This window comes from Martes martes (assembly GCF_963455335.1).
Source record: "Martes martes genome assembly, chromosome: 10".
Classification (NCBI taxonomy): Eukaryota; Metazoa; Chordata; class Mammalia; order Carnivora; family Mustelidae; genus Martes; species Martes martes.
The window spans coordinates 60,963,919-60,987,356 of NC_137898.1; the positions used below are offsets into that span (position 1 = coordinate 60,963,919).

The following is a 23,438-nucleotide window of genomic DNA, read 5'->3' on the forward strand; positions in this document are numbered from 1 at the left end:
GGCATCAGAGACAGGCATGGACTTGGTGGAGTTCCTTCCCCTCCCGCCTCTAAATGCCCTGCGGCCAGGCCTCTCACAGGTGACCCCCTGGGGGGTGCCAGCGCTCCTCTGTGGGCTGCAGCTGCAGAAGGTAGACTGTGGGGAGACACAAAGGAGCACAGCAGGGGCAACAAATACCCCTGGGGAGCAGAGGCAGTGAGGGGGAAGGGCAGAGGCTTTGTAAACTCAGGTCTCTCTGGGGTAGGTGTTGGCCCCAGGAGAAAGAGCTGTGGAAACTTGGCCCTCTCTGGCCAGCCTGGGGACCCCAAAAGGGCTCCAAGGAGCACACAGGATTTCAGGGTGAATCTTCATCCCTACATGCCTCAGGCCTAAGCCCAACTGGAATTCTGCTGTCAGGAATGTGTATATGGGGGGTGACTGTCACAAACGGGTCCATACACCCAAGGGCACACGGATGCCCTCTCGGAGACAGCAGTGTGCACTCAGGCTTGTCACACCCAGATGCATGGGTCCAGAAGCAGTGACACACTCGGATGTAGACCCCAACACACACGCAGGCACAGTGACACGGGGCCGTGTCAGACACGTGTGCCAGCCATTCCGCAGCCGCCTTGGGGACGCGATCAGCCAGAGGCACAACGTGGGAAATTCTACAGGAGAAGTGACTCCGTTTCTTTGACATATAAACAGCATATGGAAAAAAGGGAGGGGGATCACCATATACTAGAAGATACTGGGAAGACGTGTCAGCCAGATGCGCCATGTGGACCCCGTTTGGATCCTGATTGTTAACTCCGCTGTAAAAAGGAGTTTTTGAGTCAACAAAGGAAAGCTAAACATGGATGCAGTATAAGATAATATTAAAGAATTACTATTAATTTGGTTGGGTGTAACAGCAGCATTGTGTTGTCATTATATTAAAACAACAACAAAAAAAGTCCTTATGGATTAGAGATCCATCCTGAAGTATGTATAGGCAAAACAATATGATGTCTGGATAGCTGAGATTTGTTTTAAAATATTACAGCAGAGGGATGCCTGGCTGGCTCAGTCTGTGGAGCATGAAGCTTTCTTTTTTAAAAGATTTTATTTATTTATTTTTGAGAGACGGAGCGAGAACACAGGATGTGGGGTGGGAGGAGCAGAGGAAGAGGGAGAGAATCGGGGGGGCGCCTGGGTGGCTCAGTGGGTTAAGCCGCTGCCTTCAGCTCAGATCATGATCTCAGGGTCCTGGGATTGAGTCCCGCATTGGGCTTTCTGCTCAGCAGGGAGCCTGCTTCCCTCTCTCTCTCTGCCTGCCTCTCTGCCTACCTGTGATCTCTCTCTGTCAAATAAATAAAATCTTTAAAAAAAATAAAAATAAAAAATAAAAAAGAGGGAGAGAATCCTAAGCAGACTCCATGCCGAGGGAAGAGCGTAGCCTGACCTGGGGCTTGATCCCACGACCCATGAGATCATGACCTGACCCAAAACCAAGAATCTGATGCTCAACTGACTGAGCCACCCAGGTGTCCTGAGCATGCAGCTCAGGGTCATGAGTTCAAAACCAGCATTGGGTATAGAGATTGCTTAAATAAATATACTTTTAACAAAATCTTAAAATAGGGGTGTCTGGGTGGTGCAGTCAGTTGAGTATCCAACTGTTGGGTTTCAGCCCGGGTGGTAATCTTGGGGTCGTGGGATCGAGCCCTGCATCTGGTCAGTGCTCAGTGTGGCATCTGCTTGGGATAGTCTCTCCCTCTCCCTCTGTCCCTCCTACTTGTGTTCTCTAAAATAATCTTTTTAAAAATCTTAAAAATAAAATATTGCAGAAAAGAAAAAAGGGAGACAGATAAAACGAGAGTGGTAAGAGTACTGATAAATGTTGAAGGTGGTCTTAGAGTCATTACACTATTCTTGTTTCTAGGATTCCTTATACCATTCTTGCAACTTATATAAATAATAGAAATTTTTCCTATTAAAAAAATGATCCATGCTGGGGCCACCCAGCTCCTTCCCTTTGGCTGAGCACCACCCCTTCAGGGCACGAGCTTGTCCCTGGATTTCTAGAGCAGGCGGGTGGGTGATCTGGGTCCTGGACGGAGGAGGGGCTGTAATCTTGGGCTCCACCCACCTGAGGGGGCTGTGCTTCTAAGCTCTGCTCATAATCCTTTGTAGCATAAGGCTCAGAGGGGACTGGTGAGACACACAGGCAACATGGGGCAAAACTGGACCCCAACCCCAGATCCCTCTGACTCCACAGCCATGGCCTTTCCAGCTAGTTTCCTCCAGGTGCTGGGACCAGGAAGGGATATATGTTGGGAGGACTCCAGGGTCCAGCTTGGGCACAGGTGTCTGAATCTTACCTAGAAAATGGGCACAGTAACACTCAACACAGGTAGTGAGGAAGAACCTAAGGGTGATTCACAGCCCCATTGGACTCAACACCTCCTTTTAAAAGTTACTTTGGGAGGCCACCTTGACTACCCTGAAATTCAGTAACATCATGGAACTCTGAATCGCTGCAAAAACCAAGAAAAAGCTCTCACAAAGTCCTCGAGCGCTCCCTGGGGGTGGGAAGTGGTACTGCTTCTGTTAAGAACCACAAGTTCAGGGTGTTCTTGAAGGAACCCCCGGTCCAGAGAAGGGAGAGGGCCTGCCCCAGAAAGCAGGAATGTCTCCCTCTTACTGTCTCTGCACCAGGCTCATAGCCGGGCCCTTCACATGTGCTAAGTCCTACTTCACACGGCCCAGACACTCTCCATTAGCCCAGGACACAAGATGAGGAAATGGGCATGGAGCAGATAGGGATTGATCCAGGCTCCCACAGCTGCCAAAAGGCCAAGGAAGCATGCCTCCGAACCCGTCCTCTCAAGTGGAAGGTCTACTGTGGGGTCACAGGGCTCGGACTTTGACTTCTTCCTCTCTCCAGTTCAACCCTGTTCAGCTACGTTCCGATTAGCAATGGGCTCTGAGCTGCACCCATCCCCTCCGCCCCCCACAGCCTGGAAGGTGTTCCTTCTGGCTCTTGCAACCCAGGGTCCTGCTGTTCTCCCCACACCAGGCACTCTCTCTCCTGGACCTTCCCAACCCACAACCTGGCTGGGTCTGGCCCTGGCCTGAAGCCTTCCTGTGTCTCCCCAGGGCCCTCAGGATAAAAGTTAAATATTTTTAGCAAGACGCCTTCAGGATGCTTCAGGATCCGGTCCCATCTAAGCTCCCCAGCTTTTCCACCAGTTCTCCCACATACCCTCTGGAAGGGATTATTGCGGTTGCTACACTATGCTTATTCTGTCCCTTTCCCTACAAGGTCCTCCCTACAAGGAGCTAGTCTTGGCCTGTCTCCCCCAGAATGGCAGCTCCTCCCCCCAACTCTGTTAGGACCCTCAGGTGGCACTCACCATGGGGGCGCCGCGGTGGCCGATGAGGGCAGGCTTGGGGCCCAGGTCCTTTTTCTCCATTATGCAGGGAGAGGAGATGGTGAGAGGTGCCAGGTACAAGGCAAACACAATGGCGAAGAAGGTACAGAGAATGGCCATCTGGGAGGCTGCAGACACAGGCCATGAGTGAGGCTGTCTGGTGAGCCATGTGGCTCCCAGGAGGCCCACCCACGAACTGTGGGCAGGTCGGAGGCAGGGGGGATGCTGGACCTCTCTTCCCTCCACCTGTCAGGACCCAGACACTCTATGGGGACCCTGCACCATGGGCAGCTGCCATTGGGAAGGTGAGCTTGACTTCTAACTCCCACATAGACAGGCACGCAGAAGAGGAGACCTGCAGGGCCGACTGGGGCTGCTGTCCTCAGTGGAATGTGTGGGCTGCTCTGAACCAGAACCCCTCCATGCCGAGAGCGACACCTTGTCCCCAGGCCACCTAGGTGAGGGCAGGTAGTCATACTTACAGGTCCGTTCTGCCCGGGCGAACTGTCCTGCCACAATCCAGGAGAGCGCAGTGATGGCAGCCAGGGCCCCGATGTGCAGGAATGGTGCTGTGCCCTTGTGTATGGGAAGGGGCAAGAGGGACCATTGGCTCGCAGCCATGCCCATTCCCTCTGGTCACCAGCATCCTGATAGCCTGTCTCTATCCATGGGGCAGGCAACTCTGTCTCCATTTTTCAGTGGAGGACACTCAGGGTGCAGAAACCCCGAGCTGTGTAGCCTCCTTCCTGCTCTGACTTACTCTGTGACCCAGACCACTCCCTACTCCCTCTGGGCCTTTGGAGAGACATGAGCCATGAAAAGGCACTGCCTTGTTTGGAAGGTTCTGAGGAAGCGGCTGCCCAGCACCACCACCCCCCACTCACCTGCAGGGAGATGAGCAGCACCTCCCATTCGTCCTCCCACAGCTGGGCCACGGCCGACATGGCTACCACTGTGGACACCAGGATGACCACCAGCCCTATCTGGAAGGGGAAGAGTCACCAGACAGAGGGTCAGAACAGGTGTGCCTGGACAGCCAGAGTGTCCCCAGTGTGTCTGAGAGGGGAGCAGAGGTGGTGGGAGAGGCTGAGAGACACAGGGAAGAATGGAGAGTGCAAGAGAGACCCACAAAGCAGGGAGGCGGGGAAGTGGAGAAGAGGCATGACTGTAAGAGAGCCAGAGCCGGCCAGCCAGAAGTGACAGTGAGGGACAGAGGCAGGAGGAGGCCGGTGGACCTCAAGCGAACAGGAGGGAGGCTGGAGAGGAGAGAAGGTGGGAGGAAGCTGGGGGGAGGCGGAGGCACAGCCCAGTGTTCAGCCCCACTGAGGGTGTGAGGAGGGAAGATATCCGGCCAGTGGGGACATCTCCTGGGCTCAGCTGGTCACTCTCCTAGCCCAGCCAGCAGCTCTTGGGGTGAAGGGTGACTTGTCCAGGCCATGGGGCCAAAGGCGGAGGAGCTGGGTCCCCGCAGGAGCTGAGAGCCCCGGAGGTTGGAGCAAGCTGGAGTGAGGCAGGGTGCAGCCCCACCGGCCCCACTGCCAAGGCTTGCTCCCAGCCCCCGCCCCTGAGCTTCTAGCTTCTGGGGCGGTTGGGTGGGGGGGCCTGCCCTCTGAGCTGTCTCCTGGAGGAAGCAAGGAGTGTGACTCCAAGGGAAGACAACACAGGACCTCCACAGGACAGAGAGCTCTGGGGACAGATGAATATGGAACATCTCATGCAAAGCCAGATGCTCCCCCAAAACTAAGTGCAGCCCAGTTTCTAACTACTTGCCACCCCCCTCCCCGCAGCCACCTTTGCCTCACTGCCAAGCCTGGCACCTTTAAGCTCAAGTCACACCTCTTCCCCAAATCCCCCAACCCCCTCTCCATAATGCGCCAGTCAAGGCCCCACCCTGCCCTCCAGCTGCTGTCTCCCCACTGTCCCCCTTCCTGCAGCATCTTCTTGAGGCAGCAGCCTTCTGAGAGCCCTCCACCAACTGAACGAGCCCGGATGGCGAGGGCAGAGACAGCGGTGGATCCATCTCCGTCCCCTGCCAGCCAGGGAAGATTCATTCCTCCTGGGATTAAGTTTTCCTTTGGAGGTTTGGCACTGCAGCCCATCAGCCTGGAGACGAACGTTCCCATAAGCAGCAATGATGAGGCTGAGATGGGCGGGGGCCTTTATGGCTAAAACGTACTGGCCTGAGGGACACGGGAAGAGGGGAGGCACAGGTAGACAGAGGGCTTGTGTGCCCAAGGCCAGGGGAGGGACGTCCTGCTTTCCTCGTGTTTATTCTTCTTCTTCTTTTTTTTTTTTTAAAGGTTTTCTTTTTTTTTTTTTTTTTTTATTTATTTGTCAGAGAGAGAGAGGAGAGAGAGTGAGCACAAGTAGACAGAGTGGCAGGCAGAGGCAGAGGGAGAAGCAGGCTCCCTGCCGAGCAAGGAGCCCGATGTGGGACTCGATCCCAGGACGCTGGGATCATGACCTGAGCCGAAGGCAGCTGCTTAACCAACTGAGCCACCCAGGCGTCCCTCGTGTTTATTCTTCTGATGTCCCTGAGGTCATGATCACCCTGATTTTACGCGCAGGGAAACCGCTCAGCACAAGGGCTGGCGTGTTGTGTAGTTCTGAGGGGGCAGTCCAGAAGCAAACCCCATCTTGCCTGTCCCAGAGGTCGTGCTCTTTCTGGGGTGTCACACCGCCGTGGAGGGAGGCCGAGGGGTGTGCTGGCCATCCCTGAGAATCCCTGCTTCACACACAGGCTCTCTGCCCCCCGCCCCGCTGCCCCCTCCAGGCCAGCCCTGGGCACCGCAAAGGTCTCTGGAGGGTTGCTTCTGACAGTCTTACTACATTTAACTACTAGTGGAAAGGCTTGCAGTAACGCTGATTTCCCATAATCCTAGCACAATTAAAATTGTTATTCTCTCCGAGTCTTGCCGTTGCTGTCGTGGCAACCATTATGCTTAGAGGCGTTACTGCGCTGTTCAGTGTCTGTGGGGTCCCCCCCACAGACCTGCACAGGTGGGACCATGGTTTGAGAGGACAGCGGAAGGGACAGAGACACAGGCAGCCTGTCCAGGCAGCAAGGGGCTGGAAGCCAGGCTTGCAGAGGGTCACAGGGCAGCCTCCCAGGGGCAACTGGACGCTGGGCTCTGCGGTCCCCATGGCAGGCCAGGGTTCGGGGCCCTGCAGGTCCCATCCTTCAGACCCCAACTCTGCAGCCCTATGGGGAGAGGCTAGCCTCCCGAAGCACATCTTCTGAGCTGTGCAATGGGAAGAGAGAGTGCCCACCTGAAAGGGGTGTGGGGACAAGGGACAGAAAGCAGGTGGCGTGCTCGTAAGCACAGTGATCAGCGCCCAGAGAGTAAATGCTTGCTAAGTGTTAGTGGTAGCGTTTGGAAAAGCGGGCATTATGCCAAATGAGCAAGATTATTACCAAGAGTAACCGACATAGTGTGTGGAAAGTGTCGGACACACAGAATGAGCGCCGAGGACACAAGGCCACGGCTACCGTGAGGAGCAGCACCTAGCACAAGCGTGCCTTCCTGAACAGCAGCTGGACAGGGAGGGGGCTGGACACCAGGAAGAACTGGGGACCCTGGCCTGGTTGGTCAGGGAATGCGGGGGAGGCTGGGCGCAGCTCCCTTGGTAATTGGTGGTGTGGCTGCGAGGTGCCCCACCCTCCTCCCTGGGCTGCAGCTTGAGTCGCTGGCAGACACCTCCTCCAGGCAGGCCCTAGGCTGGGGGCTGCTGCCGCTGTGGTAGAGGAGTCAGACAAGGCCACAGATGGGGGCATGGCGGTGTCAGGACAGGGAACAGCCTGGGAAGGTGGGAGCTGTGATCAAAGCCCCTCGCAGCAGTGGCCTCAGAGCCAATTCTGGAGTGGAGGGTGGGGCGGGAACGGGGCATCTCAGGGAAAGGACCTTCTGTTTAACTGGAAAGCCCCAAGCACACTTCGACCTTCTTACCTTCTGGGCCCCTGGACTTGGCTCCTGTTTCTGGGAAACAGAAGCCTTGGGAAGACTGGGGAGGAAGGGGGAAGGTCCCCAAGTGGACACCCAGATCTGCTTGCGGTACCCTGCCTGCCCCAAATGGCTCCCTCTCTGCACCATCCCGGGCCCTCTGCTCTGCAGCCAGCCCTACTCACGACCTGGGGAACCAGAGAGCCTCAAAATAAAGCTAATGATTAAAACATCAAACTGTCAGAGGTAAAGCAAGACAATACTGGCATGAGACCAGAGAGATAAGTGGAAGTAAATAAAAAGCTCAGAAAGATCTTTTCTTTTCTTTTTTTTTTTTTAAGTAGGCTCTATGCCCAGTGTGGGACCCAGTGCAGGCCCTGAACTCATGACCCTGAGATCAAGACCTGAGCTGAGATCAAGAGTCAGATGCTTTACTGACTGAGCCACGCAGGCGCCCCCAGATCTAAATACATTTAAAAAATTAGTCTAATATAAAAGTGTCATCTCCAATTAGAAGGAAGGAATGGATTACTGAACAGAGAGGACCTGGGAAGCCATCTAATGAAGAACAAAGATCACACTATATCCCTAAATAACTTCCAGAAAGATAAAATAGGTAAAAGTTAAAAAAAAAAAAAAGGTAGAAACCTACAGTTACCAAGTGATACCAGCAGAGACATTTTTTTCTGGAAAGACTTTTCTAACTCTGACACAAAACCCCGAAGACATCAAACAGATGATATATTCACACACTGAAGAATAAAAAAGTTCTTATGGCAATAACACAAGCCCAGTGAAAAGATGAATCAGGAAAAATTATTTGCAGTTCATCAGCCAAAGGGCTAATTTTCTGGATCTATAGAGCAGTCCTACAAATCAATAAGCAAAAAGCAAATCCCATCGCTAAATGGACAAAAGAGAGGAAGAGCCAGTTCATGGAAAAGGAAAGGTAAGTGACTCCAAATGCATGTTCAAATGAGCGGCATCTTCACCCGTCAGGTTGGCCAAAGCCAAGAAAGAAATTGGTGAACGCTTTATGGCGAGGATGTTTTCTAAGCCCTGACTGTGGGGCGTGGATCCGTGGCACAGGGCAACGAGGCTCTGTCACAAGAACTCCGCCCCGCTGGCTGCCACACCGTGCTGGTGAGGAAGGGAGGGTGTGGGAAACCAGGGAGGAGCCGGTGGGCAGGTGCGAGGGGTGGACACCAATGGCAACGCTCTCAGTGCATGAAGGGCAAGGAGCTCTGGTTTGGCCAAGGTGCAGAAGAGAGGGAGCAGGCTGCTTAGGGGAAAGGAGAAGGAAAACAGGAAATATACATGTATATTTTCACATGGTTAAAGTATCTCTGGGAAGATAGGGAGATCTGCCTTGCATACTTTTTAGCTCCTTTTTAATTTTGAACTGTGTCAATGTATTAGATGGTCAAACATTGGTTAAAACAAAAAAAGGAGAGGATTCTTTACAATTTTAGAATCAAGTGACAGAATCTTCGAAGCAGAACAGGAGAATTTCTGATCCCTGCTTGAATACTCCCAGCCCCCCAGGGACCCCCCCCTCCCAGTGCGTCAGGTTCAGCTGCGGATCAGTTCTGCCTAGAAAGACCTTGCTCATGCTGAGATCTCATGGGAGGAGACTGAGGGGAGAGGAAGGCAGGACTGGCACCCCAGGAGCTGGCCGCTGTGCTCACGAAGGATCTGATCCTTCCAGCCCCAGGGGACGACTCCCTGTACTGATCTGCTCCCCAGGGCTGGCTCTGGGCCTCTCCACCAGGATCAAGCAGGTGTGACCTGGCCTGCTGAGAAGCAGACTTGAGCTGGAGGAGGTGACCTCAGTGGGTGCCCCCCCGCCCCCGGCGTGCCAGCTGGAGCAGTTCTTTCAAGTGTCAGCTGCCCAGCCAGAAGAAGAAAGTGCCCCGTGAGGGGACTTCAGAAGCCCAGAGGAGACCTCAGGAGAGAGTGACAGGTGGGAGGAAGCAGGGAGGGCTGCTGGCCAGTCTTCAGGCCTCTCAGGGTTCAGTCGCCAGCTCTGACTCCCTAGCGCCTGACCTCGGAGGCCCCCTGGATGGCCACTGGCACCTCCCCCTCTGCCCAGTCCAGCTTCTGGCTCTGTCCTCTTGTTCTTGCTCCGTGTCCCCCTTCTAGCAGGAAGTGAGCCCCTCCCCTGGTCACTCTGCACTCCTCTCATGGACTCACGGTTACCTCTGTACATTTCTGCCCCATCCTAGATGGCATGCTCACTCTGAGCCAGGCTCTGGGAAAAAAGAAATGTCCAGCCTCCCTCCAAGGCCCATGTGCTCTGGAGAAGGAGAGGCTCTTTTGCTCGGCTTTTACCACACCCCATGCCCACTGAGGCCCCAGGAAGGGCAGACCTTGGCCACGTACCTTCGGTACCAGGCGTGCAATGAACGGCCTGAGTGCTGAGGCTCGGAATGTATGTATGGGCCCAGTCCTCAGTGGGGCTTGGGGGCCACAGAGATGGGGAAATTCCATCTGGCCTGCAGGGGGCTCTCAGACTGGGGAGGGTTGGGGCGGGGAAGCCAGGTGGAAGTGGACAGCACAGATGCTCAGGACTGTGGCAGGGGAGCCTGCCAGTGCTGGGGGATCTTAAGCAGCCTGTAGGTGGGTGAGGCAAACCAAGGAAGGAGTCCAAAGGAAAGAGAAAGGGAGGCAAGGGCAGAAAGGTAAGTAGAGAAGAGGCCGTTGTGCTGGGAGGGCCTGGGCTGTCTCATGCAGCACAAGCTGAGGTGACCATCCCACACAGCAGCTGGGAGGTGTGAGCGGGGCCCAGGTCCTGCAGGGCCTTAGTGCTAGTTGGGGCAGTGGGATCACCAAGGGAGCAAGGGGAGTGGTGGGAAGGGCTCTGAGGGGGGAGTCCCATCACCGGGCCGAGTTTTACACTGGGGGCTCAGTGAAGAATGAGGGGGCTGAGGCTGTGACCTGTGCTGGCCAGTCCGCAGCTACTGAGCTAGGATTTTATTAAGTGGGAGGCCCTCGACAAGTTTCTTAACCTTGCTGTGCCTCAGTTTTCCCAACTGTAAGATGGGATGATAGCATTACCGAGATCATAGGGCTACTGGGAGGGTTAAATGAGTTAACAGAGGCCAGTCTATGGGAACTCTGGTAGCCACTAGAACAAGCGTCAAGTCCGAGGAGCAAGGATGGCGCATCCAAGCTCTTCCTCTTTTGCGGCAGCCGTTAGCCCCGTCTCCCTTCCCCCAGCCACCCAACAGGGGCAGCCCTTACCTTGTGCAGCCAATGGAGGTTCATCTGCTGCCCCACAGCGATGTGACATAGTGCCAGGACCTGAAGAGGGGGCCCCCAGGGGAACAGTCAGGGCCCATGTGTGACCCGAAGGTTTCTATGTGTTCCCAGACACCCTGCTGCCTGCTGCCACTCTGAGCCTGGCTCAGAACCATCTACCAACCCTCCCTGTAGGCTATGGGAGTGCCCAGCTTAGCCCAAGCCTGGCCACCTCCCAGATTATTCTAGGCCTCTAGGTTCCTCCTCCTCTACAATTTCTCCCTTGAGAGTTCACTGGGCCCTGCTGCCCTTGGGCTGCCCAGTGAGTGTTTTGGGAGTTCAAGGCCCCAGGATTCTGAAGCAGACTTGAGCCTAGTCCCCCGAGAGCTTCTAGTTCAGCCTGGGGACTGACCTGAGTCTGAGGGACTGGAGAATTGGGAACAGGAACCAAAGCAGAAGCTTCTGGAAGAGACAGTCTGCAGTGGGCCCTAGCAGCAAGATGGCTCTCACTGGGTCAGGAGGAAAACATTCCAGGATGGGGCAAAAGCCAGATGACCTCCCAACTTGAGACCAAGCCCCAGCGGTGCAGGAGACTACGAGGCCCTGGGAAAAGCCAGCTACTCCCCTTTGACCAGGGTGGCTCACCCTCGCCCTGGGAGCAGGCCCGCCTGCCTTCTGGGCAGCAGCACGTACCAGGAGGCCTGTGATGTAGGTGAAGGCGGCAGCAGTGGTCACGAGGATGGGCACCGACCAGTCGCTCCAGTAGCCCATGCGGTTGTAGAGGTACCTGCCGGGAGTGGGAGGGGTCAGACTTGCACCAGGGAGCCAGGAGGTTCCCGGGGGACCAGCGGGCCATCCACTCTCATGGCCAGGGTCAGTGACCAGGCTGGGACCACTCTGTGACACTGTCACAGTTTCCGTGCTCACCGGTCAGGCCAGTGGACACCCGGGCAGGCCCAGAGGTATAAAGAAGAAAACAACAATTCACCATCATTCTACTGCCCAGAAGCAACCATCACCAAGACTCTGTAGAATTCTCTTCCGTGGGTTTCCCCTGATTTTATACATTTGTAAAACAGCAAAGCCAGGACCCTGTCATGCCCAGCACATGTGCTCAGCTTGGGTTTTGGAGGGAGGTGTGAGGGTTCCAATCCCCACTCTGCCTCTCACTGCAGGACCCTGCAGGGTTCCTTGGGGACAGGCTTCCCCAAGGTGAAGATGCCACTGACTGTGACACTGATCTCAATTTCAATGCTAAAATATTAAAATTTGGGGGTCCTAGGATTGCTCAGATATCACCGTCCCTGACTTCTTGGAGCTTTTGTTTCTTCGTCTATAGGTTGGAGAGAACAAAGTGCCCTTCACCAGGCTTCCTGAGCACGAAGTGAGGCAAGGCACGTGGTAAGTACTCAATCAATTCTCTTCTCATTATTCACCCAAGAATTTACTGATGTCAGTAAAAATCCTGAGGAAGCGTGACTTTTGAACAGCCGTGTGGTCTGCTGAATTAATGTGCCATATGTAGCCAACTTTCTACTAATGAAAACAGTTTCCAATGATTCACTCTTATAAATGAACACACACACACAATTTTTTTTGCACATAGCTTTCTGTATTATTATTTTCTTACGATAGGCACCTACAAATAGAATTATAGGGCCAAATGGAATGCCCTTTTTAAAGCTCCTGGAAGGTGCTGCTTAGTTGCTCTCCAGAAAGCCTGAACCACCGACATCCTCCCTGGAGCTGGGGACACTGAGGCTCAGAGAAGGCGCGGTGCACTGAGGGTAATCAGAGAACGTGAGCCGGCACCAGGCAGTCTCTGGCTTGCTGCCATCTTGGGCCTGGGAGGGGACACCAGGAGGACAAGCTGGGGGCACCTGCCTTCCCCGGCACCACCACCACCCCCGCCCTCATCTTCAGATTCCAGAGGAAAACCTACTGCTTACACCACTGAGTGTACTCTTCTCACCATACAGCTGGAGAAACCGAGGCCAAAGACGGGCAGGACCTGCTCCTTGGGAAGGACTCCTGAAAGAGGTTTTGGTGGCACTTGTCTCTCACTTTTGGCAGGGAGCCCTCCTGGAGAGCAACAGCCCACAGGGTCGCTCCCCAGCTCTCGACATCCCCCCCTGACCACCTGCTTCTTGCTCACATCCTCTCACTGCGTGAATGATCCCCAGATACTGTCGGAGGGCCGGGCCAGGGTCTCCTGGATCCCAGCACTGACTCTAAGAAGCCACAGTGACAGGTGAGGGAGCTGTGGGTCTCCAGGCCTTCCCTAAGTCCCAGGCAGGCCTTCCCCCTACACTCTCCCCCTACACCCATCCTCTGCTTGAACTGCCCAGTAACAGGGCACTTATTCCCTGGGCAGAGTGAGGAACTTCTGTGGACAGTGTGACGCAAGTCCCTGTCCCAGATCTGCCCACATCTTGCTGTGTGACTCTGGAAAGTTTACTTAACCTCTCTAAGCTTCAGCCCCCTCAGATGGTCCCCAAACTGTTTTGGCACTAACTGGCTTTGCAGCTGTGGGTGAGTGCTGCCCTCTCGGGGCCTCAGTTTCCCCATCTGTACACGACAGAGGTGTACACGACAATGATCTCCCAGGCAGCAACCCTCCAGTTCAGGAGAACTGTCCAGGGTCTGCCATGGAGGGCCGGCAGGCAATGTTTCCAGCCATGCACTACACAGCCTATGCTCTGGATACCTGGGAGGATGAATAATTGATCGATGGCATTTAATAAAGGCCAGAGGCCACCTCTGGGACCCAGGCTTATCTTGCCAGGCTGCAGGGGGACAGCAGCACATCCTTTATTGTACTCATTAATGATAGGGCCACAGCCTCATGCCGTGCAGAGGAGAGTCGATCCCCAGACTCCATTACTGGCTCATTAATAGGATCAGCCCAGAATCCTAGCACCACAGCCCATCAGAAGCTCAGAGCCCTAGAAATCCCACATTCTAACCTCATGGCCGCCTTCCAGCTGGAGCTCCGGCCTCCCAGGAAGTGGCCCTGAGGGTGACATGGAGCTCTGAGCCCTCCCATGGCCACAGTCTCGTTCCATCCTCAGAAAGACTTGATGAGGGGAGAGTTAATCCATCTTATGGAAGAGGAAACTGAGCTTAAGAGGGGCTCGGCTGAGTGTGCTCACGGTCACAATGAACTGAGCTTGAGCTGAACATCCAGCAGGAAGGTAAAGACAGCAGGGGATGGCAAGCGAGGAGGCCTGGCTTCCAAGCCCCATCTCTGCTCCCAGTACCTGCGTGACGTGGGGCCTTGGTTTCCACACCTGTCTGTGGGGGAGTCCCCCGTTAGAACCCAGGGAACCTGCTCCCCTTCTCGTGCCTTCCACTGTCTGACAAAGGCAGGCCACGGAGGGGGTGAGGAAGAAGCAGATGCCCTTGTGTATCCAGGTACGAGCCTCAGAAAGCCCTGCCCTTGGACCTGAGGCTCATGCCCATAAAGGATGCTGAGCTATCTTGGAACCATAGCATCTGCCAGCCCAGCCCAAGGTCCTGCACAGGGATTTCAGATGCCTGGGATCTGGGATCACCTCCCCTGCTGAGGCCCTGGTCTTTTTCTGGGCCTTGGCGTTCTTATCTACGATGAGGTCCAGAGGCCCCAGACCCCGGCTGAGCCCTGCCCTAGTCTTCCGTTCTTGTTTCCTATGAGAGCACACGGAAGGAAGCCCTGTTCTCCCCCAGCCGGTCTCTGCTCCTATAACCCTTGTGCTTTCCAGAGGACTCTGTCCCCAAAAGCCACACAGAGAGCTCTGAGGGCCAGCCTGGGAGACAGGTTCAAACCAAAGCCCCCCAGTTCCAGCCCAGGGCCCCAGCACTGTGTCCCCGTCCTCCCTAACCCCCACTCACCAGTTGAATTCATCGTAGTCGTTGTGGGCCTCCCACCAGAAGTACAGCCAGGTGAGTGTGAGGCCAAAGGTGAAGGTGAGGAGCAGGAACCAGAGGCGTTCCCACTGGAAGAGAGAGCAAGGAGAGGGGTCAAATGAGGTCAGGGGCTGGATCCTTGGGTCATTTCCCACCTAGAATGTTCCTCCTGCCTCCCCCTTTATGGCTACACTTGCCAGGCAGAGATTACTAGCCTCTTCATCCTCATGGGGACCCGAGGCTCAGAGCGGGAAGCAACCTGCCCAATACCACAGCGCCCAAAGCCACAAAATGGTAGGGAGCTAGGAGTGGAGTCAGGGGTCTGCCCCAGGGATCTTCTCTGCCCCTTTGGCTGAGCTTTTCCAGGGAGCATATCTGCCCATTCTGCCCATTTCCAGGAGCAGTATGCCCATTCTGGCGATGGCCCCCAGGAGCAAAGGCCATGTCTGCCCTAAGCCTTTGCACTGGCATGGTCCTCTGCAGTCTGTGAGGTCATATCCCTCACCTTCCCTTCCCACATACACCTGCAATGCAGGTGTTCCTTCCCACCTCTGTTCCATGCTCCCCATAGATGCATGGAGGCCCAGAGAAGTGAAGTGACTTGTTCTAGTCACACAGCAAGCCAGCAGAGGCATAAAGACCAGTGCCCCAGTCTCTGAACTTGAAGCAGAGGGTTCTGCCCCCCCCCCCCGTACCAGGTGCCAGCCCCTTGGACCTGGGCCATGTAGCCCCCCGTCTCCTGCAGGGATGGGGGTGAGGCCCTGACACGGCTGCTTCCGGAGAGGTCTGTAGGCACTTCCAGCTGGGCCCTCAGGTTTACCCCTGCTTTCGTCTGTCCCCTTATCTCAGAAGCACAACCAGCTGGGAACATCCTGCTCTCCGGGAAACTGCTGAGGTCATCAGAACAATCCAGCAGCCGGTGACAGGAAGTCAGTGCAGAAGAGAAAGAACCAAGACCACCCCCACCCTGAGGGGCTGCAGGGCTCCAGTGGCCGAGGTGTCTCTCGCCTGGTACCACCCGGAACTCCTGCGGGCTCCCTGCGGCTCCTCTAGGCTTTTTTGACCCTTCTGGCCCAGAGGCATGGCTCTAGCCATGGTATAACCTCTTGATGGCTTCTCACTGCTTAGCCAAGCAGGGAGGCCCCTCTGGGGGTGTTCCACCTACCTCCCTAGCTGCATCCCCTTCCTCTACCAGTTCTCTCACCCTGGCTTACTTGCCTGACATTCCCATTCGCCTTTCAAGTCAGCGCACATGTCAGCTCCTCTGTGAAGTCTTCCTGGATTCCACCTCCACCACCACACTGCTCCCTCCCGCAGCATCAGAGCCCCTGTCTTTAAACTCATGCCCTGTGTGCCGCAAGCTGCTCCTGGGACCAGGTCTCCCAATCAACCGCAGGGTCTGCAAGGATACATGCCCTTATAATTTATGACTGCAGGCAGGAACACATACAAGAGGAGGGAAAGATCGTTCACTGCCTAGGACCCCTCCATCCTGTGCCACCAAGAGACACCACTGTGGGGCGGCTGTGTGTACAGTGTCTGGAGCCAGACTCCTTGTCTCCCAAGCTGTATCAGCGCAGGCATAACCCCTCTGTGCCTCAGTTTATTCGCGTGTGCAGCGAGGACAGTGAGAGTACATACGCCATGGGGTTGAACGAGGATTAAATGAGATAATAGGAGCCAAGTGCTCAGAACCAGGCCCTCAAGCCATCAGTGCTCCAGCAGCATCTTTAAGCACACTCTGCCTCCCCGGCATGCAGGAAAGGCCCTCGAACCCGGAGGCGCTGTGACGCTCCACTCCCAGCACCCAATCCATGCCTCGCCCTGGGCAAGAGGGTCTGAGTTTGGGTGACAGTGAAAGCAGCCTCCTCCATTCACTGTCACATGCAGAGCTCAGGCTGCCTTGCTTCGCCCCACTTTGTACATAAACAGAGCCGTGGAGGTCATAGCTCCCTGAAAGTGGGGAGGTGGTGGCTTCTCAGACAGGTGACCACTTGTGTCTGTCCCGCCCAGAGAGCAGCACGAGCCCTGGCTCCAGGCCCACAAGGCTCAGCCTTGCTCAGGAATGGAGAAACCCCAGATGGGAGCAGGGCAAGCCATGGGTCTTCCTGGAGCACTGGAACCCTGACAGCCACCCATGAACGGCTGGCACACTTCTAGGGAACAGAGAAGGGCCAGGCTTCAGCCATGGGGGCTGAGGGCTATGGAGTGCCCTGTTGGAGCCGCACCCCAGCCTGGCAGGCCTAGCATCCCCTGGGCCTCAACTTTCTCAGAGTTCTTCTTGCTGCCTCCAGTCCTCATTTGCTCACAAATATGAATTCATTCACCGCCGCCACCCCCCCCCCCCCCCATTTCCTGCAGACTATAGCTGGCTGGTCCCAGGCGAGCTTAAACATCGGTCTTCTAAGACCGAGCCACCTCTGGTCATGCCCCAGCTCGAGTCTCACTGGCTTCAGCTGTCCTCTGTGCCCGCACCTGGGCCTTAGAGGCCACGCACCGAATTGCCCCCAGTTCCTCACACAGGCCTCATCCATGCTTCTGCACAAGCCATACCCTCCACTTAGAAGGCGAGCCGTCTCTGGTTCACGGGGCGACCCTCCTCCTCCCTATAGCCTTCTCTGTCCCAGCAGGGAGAACCTCCTCTCCAGAGTTTCCAGAACCCTGGCCCCCATGTCTGTTCGGGCAGAGACCCTGCAGCTCTGTAACTGCCTCTGTGGGTCTTCTCTGCTCCACCGTAAGCACCTTCAAGGTCTGGGTGGTCCTCACATTCCCAGGGTCGGGTGGGAGCACAAGAAAGATTTGATAAGGAAACGATAGCTGAGAAACCTTTTCTCCCACTCCGGCATGAGGACACCCGCCCAGAAGTTTCACTGGGGGCTAACCACCCATCCCCCACAGAGGGACCCGTGGGCTTCTGTGCAGCCCTAGCTGCCAGCAGTGGGGGGGGCCATCTGTCCACAGAGATCGTCCACCTCAACCTGTGGTCCGTAGACCATGTTCTGAGGGGCCTCTGGGTGAGGGGTGAGCCTCAGCTGATGATGGGTCCTGTCCCAGGCAAGCAGCCTGAATTCAGGGACCATGGCAGGTTAGAGAACCCACTCCAGGGGCTGGGAAGGGGGCTTAGGGTGAGGTTCGATGCAGGACCCAGGAGCAATTCCGACAGGTGGCCAGGGAGACCACAGGGGTTGGGGGGTCCACAGCAGACAGGAGGACTGAGGACCACTGTCCCCACTTGGCCAGATCCTGACAGCGGGGCAGGGAGGACAGAGCAGGACTGAAGCACTACCCTGCCTGGGCCTGGACAGTGTCCCGGATGAGAAAACTTGAGATGGCAGGTGGGTGAGACACCCAGGACACGGTGGAGATGGGGGCCAGGCCTAAGCAACAAGGAGCTAGGAACCCCATTACCAGAACCAGGCATAAGCTGGGGTTGGGGACCCCCTAGAGATGAAAATCTTGGGAGCTGGAAGGTAGGGGCTCCAAGGCCACAAGGAGCCTGTAGATGGGGATGGAGAGGCCCAACCCCAGTGGGGAGGTGGCAGGTCACTGTAAGAACAATCAGAGGAAAAATCTGGATGGTAGGGGCTGGAAGAAAGGGGAAGGGAAGGCCAGGAACCGGTGGAGGAAGAGGCGGGCAGCAGCAGCTCCACCAACAAAGGGGCTCCAGACAGCAGCACAGGTCCCTTGTCGGGGCTACAACAGGAGAGATTCCTGGGCCTCCTCCCAGGAGGTGTGCGCTCTGGGGTCATGGCCAGCTGCAAGGGATGGTGGACCCACCGGCCCTCCCTCACCTCTCCCAGTCTGTATGGGGCCTAGGGGTCTCTATCTGTGGGTTTTTATCCCCATCAAAGAGCAAATGAAGACCCCAAGCCTCGGAGAAGGGCCAGCACATACAGCTGAGCGAGCAGTGGACCCCATCGCTAAGAAGGGGCACTCACGTCATGCTTACCATCAGTGTGTATTTTTATCATGGCCCTTTCCCAGCAGACACTGGACATGGCCCTGGAGGAGGGCAGCCTTTTGCTAATTTCACCAAGGCTCAAATATGCATGAGTAGAGGGGAGTCAGAGGTTGAGCAACATACCCAAGGTCACCTAGTAGGGGAAGCTGGAGGTGGGATTGAACCCAGGCGTCCTGATGGAGGCAGTCCTCTGTGGGTCCCCTTTGAGAGCCAGCCCTGCACACCTCTCCCCCAAACCCACCCTTGCCAGCTGGGACCCGGTATAGTTGCCCAATGTGGGTCACTGTGGTTCCTCGCTCCTCTCTCCCTGGGCTCCACACTGGGCCAAATCTCCTTGTCCTTCAGGGAGCGCCCCCATCCCTCCAGCCCTTGAAGACCTTTTCCTGAGCAATTTTGCACAGACTCTCGGTATCCAGCAACTTGGCCTTCAATCCTATTTTGAAATTTGGAGATGGAAAGAGCCTGGGCTCAGGAGGCAGATGGACCAGTCTCTGCCTCTTGGGCAAGTGAATCCCTCTGGACCTCAGTTTCCTCATCTGCAAAATGGGAAAATAACCCCCTACCTTGCAGGGCTGATACTGAGTGAGATGGTATAGGTCAGTGGCACAGGGGAGGTACATAGAAGGGTACCATTCCCTGCGCTGTGGACTCCTTTAGGGCAGGGATGGCTGAACTAGGTCTGGGTGACCTGGGCCCACAGAACACAGGTGGCATTCGGACCTGGTGTGAAGAACAGAAGAAGGTGCCAGCATGACTGACCCAGAGAGGCTTCGGGCCAGTAGCGGACAAGGTCATCACCAACCCAGACGTAGCCTCAGGCTGAGGCCGCAGGCCTCCAGGAACCAAGGGAAGGAGGTCCTGTGATATACAGCCGCCTTCCTTCAGAACCTTCTTGCTGCCGGAGCAGAACAAAGGTCAGGTAGTCCCTGAACTGACCGGGCACAAGGGGAAGTGGAGAGCAGCTGGAGAAGGGGCCAGGCCCTGGCTGTGAGCTCACTAGGCTGCTCCGTCCCTGAGCTGGCAGCAGTGGGAGAGAGAACCGCAGAGGCCCCAGGCCCAGAGGCCAGGGCATCCAGCCCCGTGCCCCCTGCCTCATCTCCTCCCATGCTTATCCCCCGCTCCCCCCCAGGAAGGCCAGTCCCTCCATCCCGCACCAAGCCACAGTGTGCCAGTTTCCCAGAGGCCACTTCTCCTCCTCGCTGTCACCTGTTGATGGTCACGTCTTCTCCTCACCCCTCTCTGTGTCTGTCCCGCCCACCCCAGTGCCTTCTGTCTTCAGAGAAAAACGTGCCTTGCCGAAAGAGCTTGTAAGCAGCAGGGGCTCACGCAGCCACAAAGCCTGGGCTGCAGCCACATCCCCTGCACAGGAAGTGTGGGCCCAGGCCCTGCAGCTTGCTGCTCACCTCAGGCCCCTGCTGGCCCCACGCTGCAGCCCTGAGCCAGGATGCACCCCCTCAACCACCCCCCCACTCCCCACCACCCAGGGTCCAGAAGCCAGCCTTGGCTTGGCCACAGACTTCAGTGTCACAGGATGGCAGAACCAGCACTGGGTGCTGGCCTCTTGTTCCCCAGCTGTCACCACCCCCCCCCCCCTTTCCCGGGGCAGAGACTGCCTCTGAGCCTCCAGGAGAGGTGCCCACCCTGAGTCTCTTCCTGCAGCTCCAAGGGTGGCCGCTCTCCCTCTGAATTGAATGTCCTTCCTTCAGAGACAGCAGCCGAATAGGGACACGCTGCCTCTGGGAGCCCAGCAACACTGGCTTCAGACCCCAGACTGGCCACCAGGAGAAGACGTATGTTTATTGTCTTGAGCACCAGCTGCCTGCACCGTAAAATGAGGACAGCAGGTTGGCAAGGCAGCACAGACCCGCAAGGACCTGCATGTCCCTCTGTCCCTCCCTGAGGTGCCACTGACCTCTGCCCCCTCCGCGGCCTCCCTGAAGCTGGCTCTCTGATACCACACAGAACAAGTCCAGCCAAAGGGCAAGAAATATCGGGGTCAGATGGCCAGGGGGTGGGGGGAATGCAAGCAAGAGCCCCTGGACTGTACTTCTCAGCCCTCCTCCCCACAAGCCTCGGGCTGTGTGCTGCGAGCTTAGGACCAAGCTTCACCTTCCTCCTCTGTTCATGGGGATGACATCACCTCCACGTCATGGGAGGGCTGCCAGGCCCGCATGTGATTACAGATGTAAGCTGAAAGTTGCCAAATCCACGGTCGTTCCTTTAATTATCATTTCACATCTGACAGCCCTTTAATTATGTGAAGACAGTGATCAAGACTCCCCCCCGCCCCACCGCCCCCTGCTCTACACCAGATTTTTTTCTGGCTGCTGAGGACAGCCAGTAGGTCACCTGCCCCCAGCCCAGGGTGGGTGCCAGGGTCGGCGGGGTGCACGGATGCCCCGTGCCCACTCCCAGCCCCACAGTGCCAGCTGCGGGAGGACAGAGCCCTGCGTGAGCTCTTCACAGGGTGGGGGCAGGGTGCTCCCGAGAGCCCCCTGCCTGCTCCATCTCCTTTCACCCTCTCTTCTCTCGGCTCTGCAAAGCAGGCGCTAGAGCTGGAGGAAAGCAGGGCTTGGAGAGGGGAAGTGACTTGCCCAAGGCCACAAAGGGCAACCCTAAGAGTGAAGCCAGAATTTGCACCCAGGTCTGAGTGCCTTCAGCTCCAACTATCCCAGAGCAATTGTAAGTAGGACAGGTAATTATCCTTGTCTGACCAAGGAGGAAGTTGGCTCAGAGGGGCAAGGCCTGGCCCAAGTTCACCAAATGAGTCATAGGCAGTGCCAGGCCAGGAACCCTGGAATTTCAGTTAAAAAAGAATTCAGAGACCATCTCGCCTCATCCTCTACAGACTCCATTCTGAAATGGAGAAACTGAGACCTGAAGAAGGGGAATAGCCTGGAAGCAAGGACACAAGATCAAGACATGGTAAGTCAGTACAGAAAGGATGGCGCATTCAACGGATGGTGTTGGGACATCTGGACATCCATTTGGTAAAAAATTAGACCCCTACCTCACACTCCATACCAAACCAAATCCCAGCATCTCCCCCTCTGTGTCCTTGCCACCACTCTCTTCTAGTCACCCTAGACACGCGTGCTGAGCCCTGCACAGTGGGAGGTGAATGAGGCTTGGAATCCCATTGGAGCAACCCCCACAGATGACTGAGCAGACAGCAGGCAACTCCAGTCCTAGGAACCAGTGTGGTGAATAGGGCTGCTCAGGAGAACACAGCCAATTACAGGAGAGGGGACAGTCTGGAGGGCTTCCTGGAGGAGGAGATGCCTACAATAAAGTTGGAAGGAAAGGGCTTGCTGAGATGACAGGTCAGGGGGCCTGGATTGGGGCAGAGGGAGGGAGTAGAAGTATGATGGCGCAGATCTCAGCAGCTTTTATTTGGGGGAACTGGCTTCCTTTCCTATGGGCATATAAACGCTTTCTCTATGTCAGAGTATTTGCTTGCATCTATACTGTATATTTTCTCTTATTTGATCATTTTACTTTATTATGATTTTTTTAAAAGATTTTATTTATTTATTTGACAGAGAGACAGCGAGAGAGGGAACACAAGCAGGGAGAGTGGGAGAGGGAGAAGCAAGCTTCTCACTGAGCAGGGAGCCCAATGCAGGACTTGATCCCAGGACCCTGGGATCATGACCTGAATCGAAGGCAGACACTTGACAACTGAGTCATCCAGACGCCTTGACTTTATTATGACTTTTGTATAAAAATTTAAATTTTGGGGGTGCCTGGGTGGCTCAGTCAGTTAAGTGTCTAACTTCAGCTCAGGTCATGATTTCAGGGTCTGAGGATCTATCCCTGCATGGGGCTCCACGCTCAGTGGAGTCTGCTTGTCCCTCTGCCCCTCCCCCCCGACTTGTGCTCTCACACACATGCTCTCTCAAATAAATAAAATTTAAAAAAAAATTTTTTTAAATTTTTATGTAGTCAGATCTACCCCCTTTTCTTTTATAGGTTTTGTCTTTGGTATTGTGTTTAAGAAAGGTAGCTCTGGGTGCCTGGGTGGCTCAGTGGGTTAAGCCTCTGCCTTTGGCTCAGGTCATGATCTCAGGGTCCTGGGATTGAGCCCTGCATCAGGCTCTCTGCTCAGCAGGGAGCCTGCTTCCCCCTCTATCTCTGCCTGCTGCTCTGCCTACTTGTGACCTCTCTTTCTGTGTCAAATAAATAAATAAAATCTTTAAAAAGAAAGAAAGGTAGCTTAAGTCTATATATCTGACTTGTATTTTATACTGGTAATTTCTTGGCTTTGTTGTTTACATTCAAATCTGTAATCTGCCCAGCTCTCTGTCTGCTTCTGTCTATGGCTCCACGTGGACGTATGCGTGCACAGAGAGAGGCTGGAAAGCCATTTCTCTCAAATGTTAAGATTAGAATTCCTTCTACTTTACATCTTTCCAAGTCATTTGAATTTTTTCAACAAATGTGTACTTCCTAAATAGAAAAGAGGAGTTTAAAAATAGAAAAAAAATACAATTTAATCCATCTGGAATGTATTTGGGTGTGAGGTAAGAGGCAGGGATCTAATTTTACTTCCACCAAATGGATGCCTCAGCTGTCCCTGCACGGTCTGTGAAGTCTGGCATCATTTCCGTGCTCATGATGTGCGCGCGCTGCTTCTAGGCTTTCTAGTCTGTCCCAGAGCAGCCCGTTCCCCGTGGGTGGGCGCTGCCTGGCGCTGCCTGGCTGAGGTCTGCACTCTGTGCCGCCCCTGGGGTCCCCACTCTGATTTAAGGTCTTTGGCACCACATGGCCCTGCAGAGCCAGGAGAGAGGTTGAGGGGTGCCTACCCATGGAGTCTGCCCTCTTGCAGGTTAGGTCTCGGGCATGCCAGCTCTTCCAGTCATCAGCCTGTTTCACCCATGCCATGTGCCAAATAGGGGGACTAATGTACCAGAAAAGCCTGGGAGATGTCAGCTGGGAAGGGTGTGGGGAGCCCCCCCTCTGCCCACCCCCCTACAACAGGCAGGCCCTGGCAGGATTACTCTGGCCCTGACC

The 23,438-nt window shown here is 55.4% G+C and overlaps 1 protein-coding gene across 1 annotated transcript in view; it reads right to left on the minus strand.

The window, feature by feature from the left end:
- Positions 1–23,438, minus strand: part of GDPD5 (glycerophosphodiester phosphodiesterase domain containing 5) — an 82,838-nt gene that overhangs the window by 11,963 nt on the left and 47,437 nt on the right. Inside the window, exons 4-9 of the mRNA XM_080815847.1 lie at positions 14,450–14,553; positions 11,273–11,366; positions 10,583–10,642; positions 4,283–4,381; positions 3,881–3,974; positions 3,381–3,526 (exon numbers count right to left, since the gene is read on the minus strand). Coding sequence (XP_080671973.1) covers positions 3,381–3,526; positions 3,881–3,974; positions 4,283–4,381; positions 10,583–10,642; positions 11,273–11,366; positions 14,450–14,553 — 597 coding nt within the window. The remainder of the gene's footprint in view (positions 1–3,380; positions 3,527–3,880; positions 3,975–4,282; positions 4,382–10,582; positions 10,643–11,272; positions 11,367–14,449; positions 14,554–23,438) is intronic.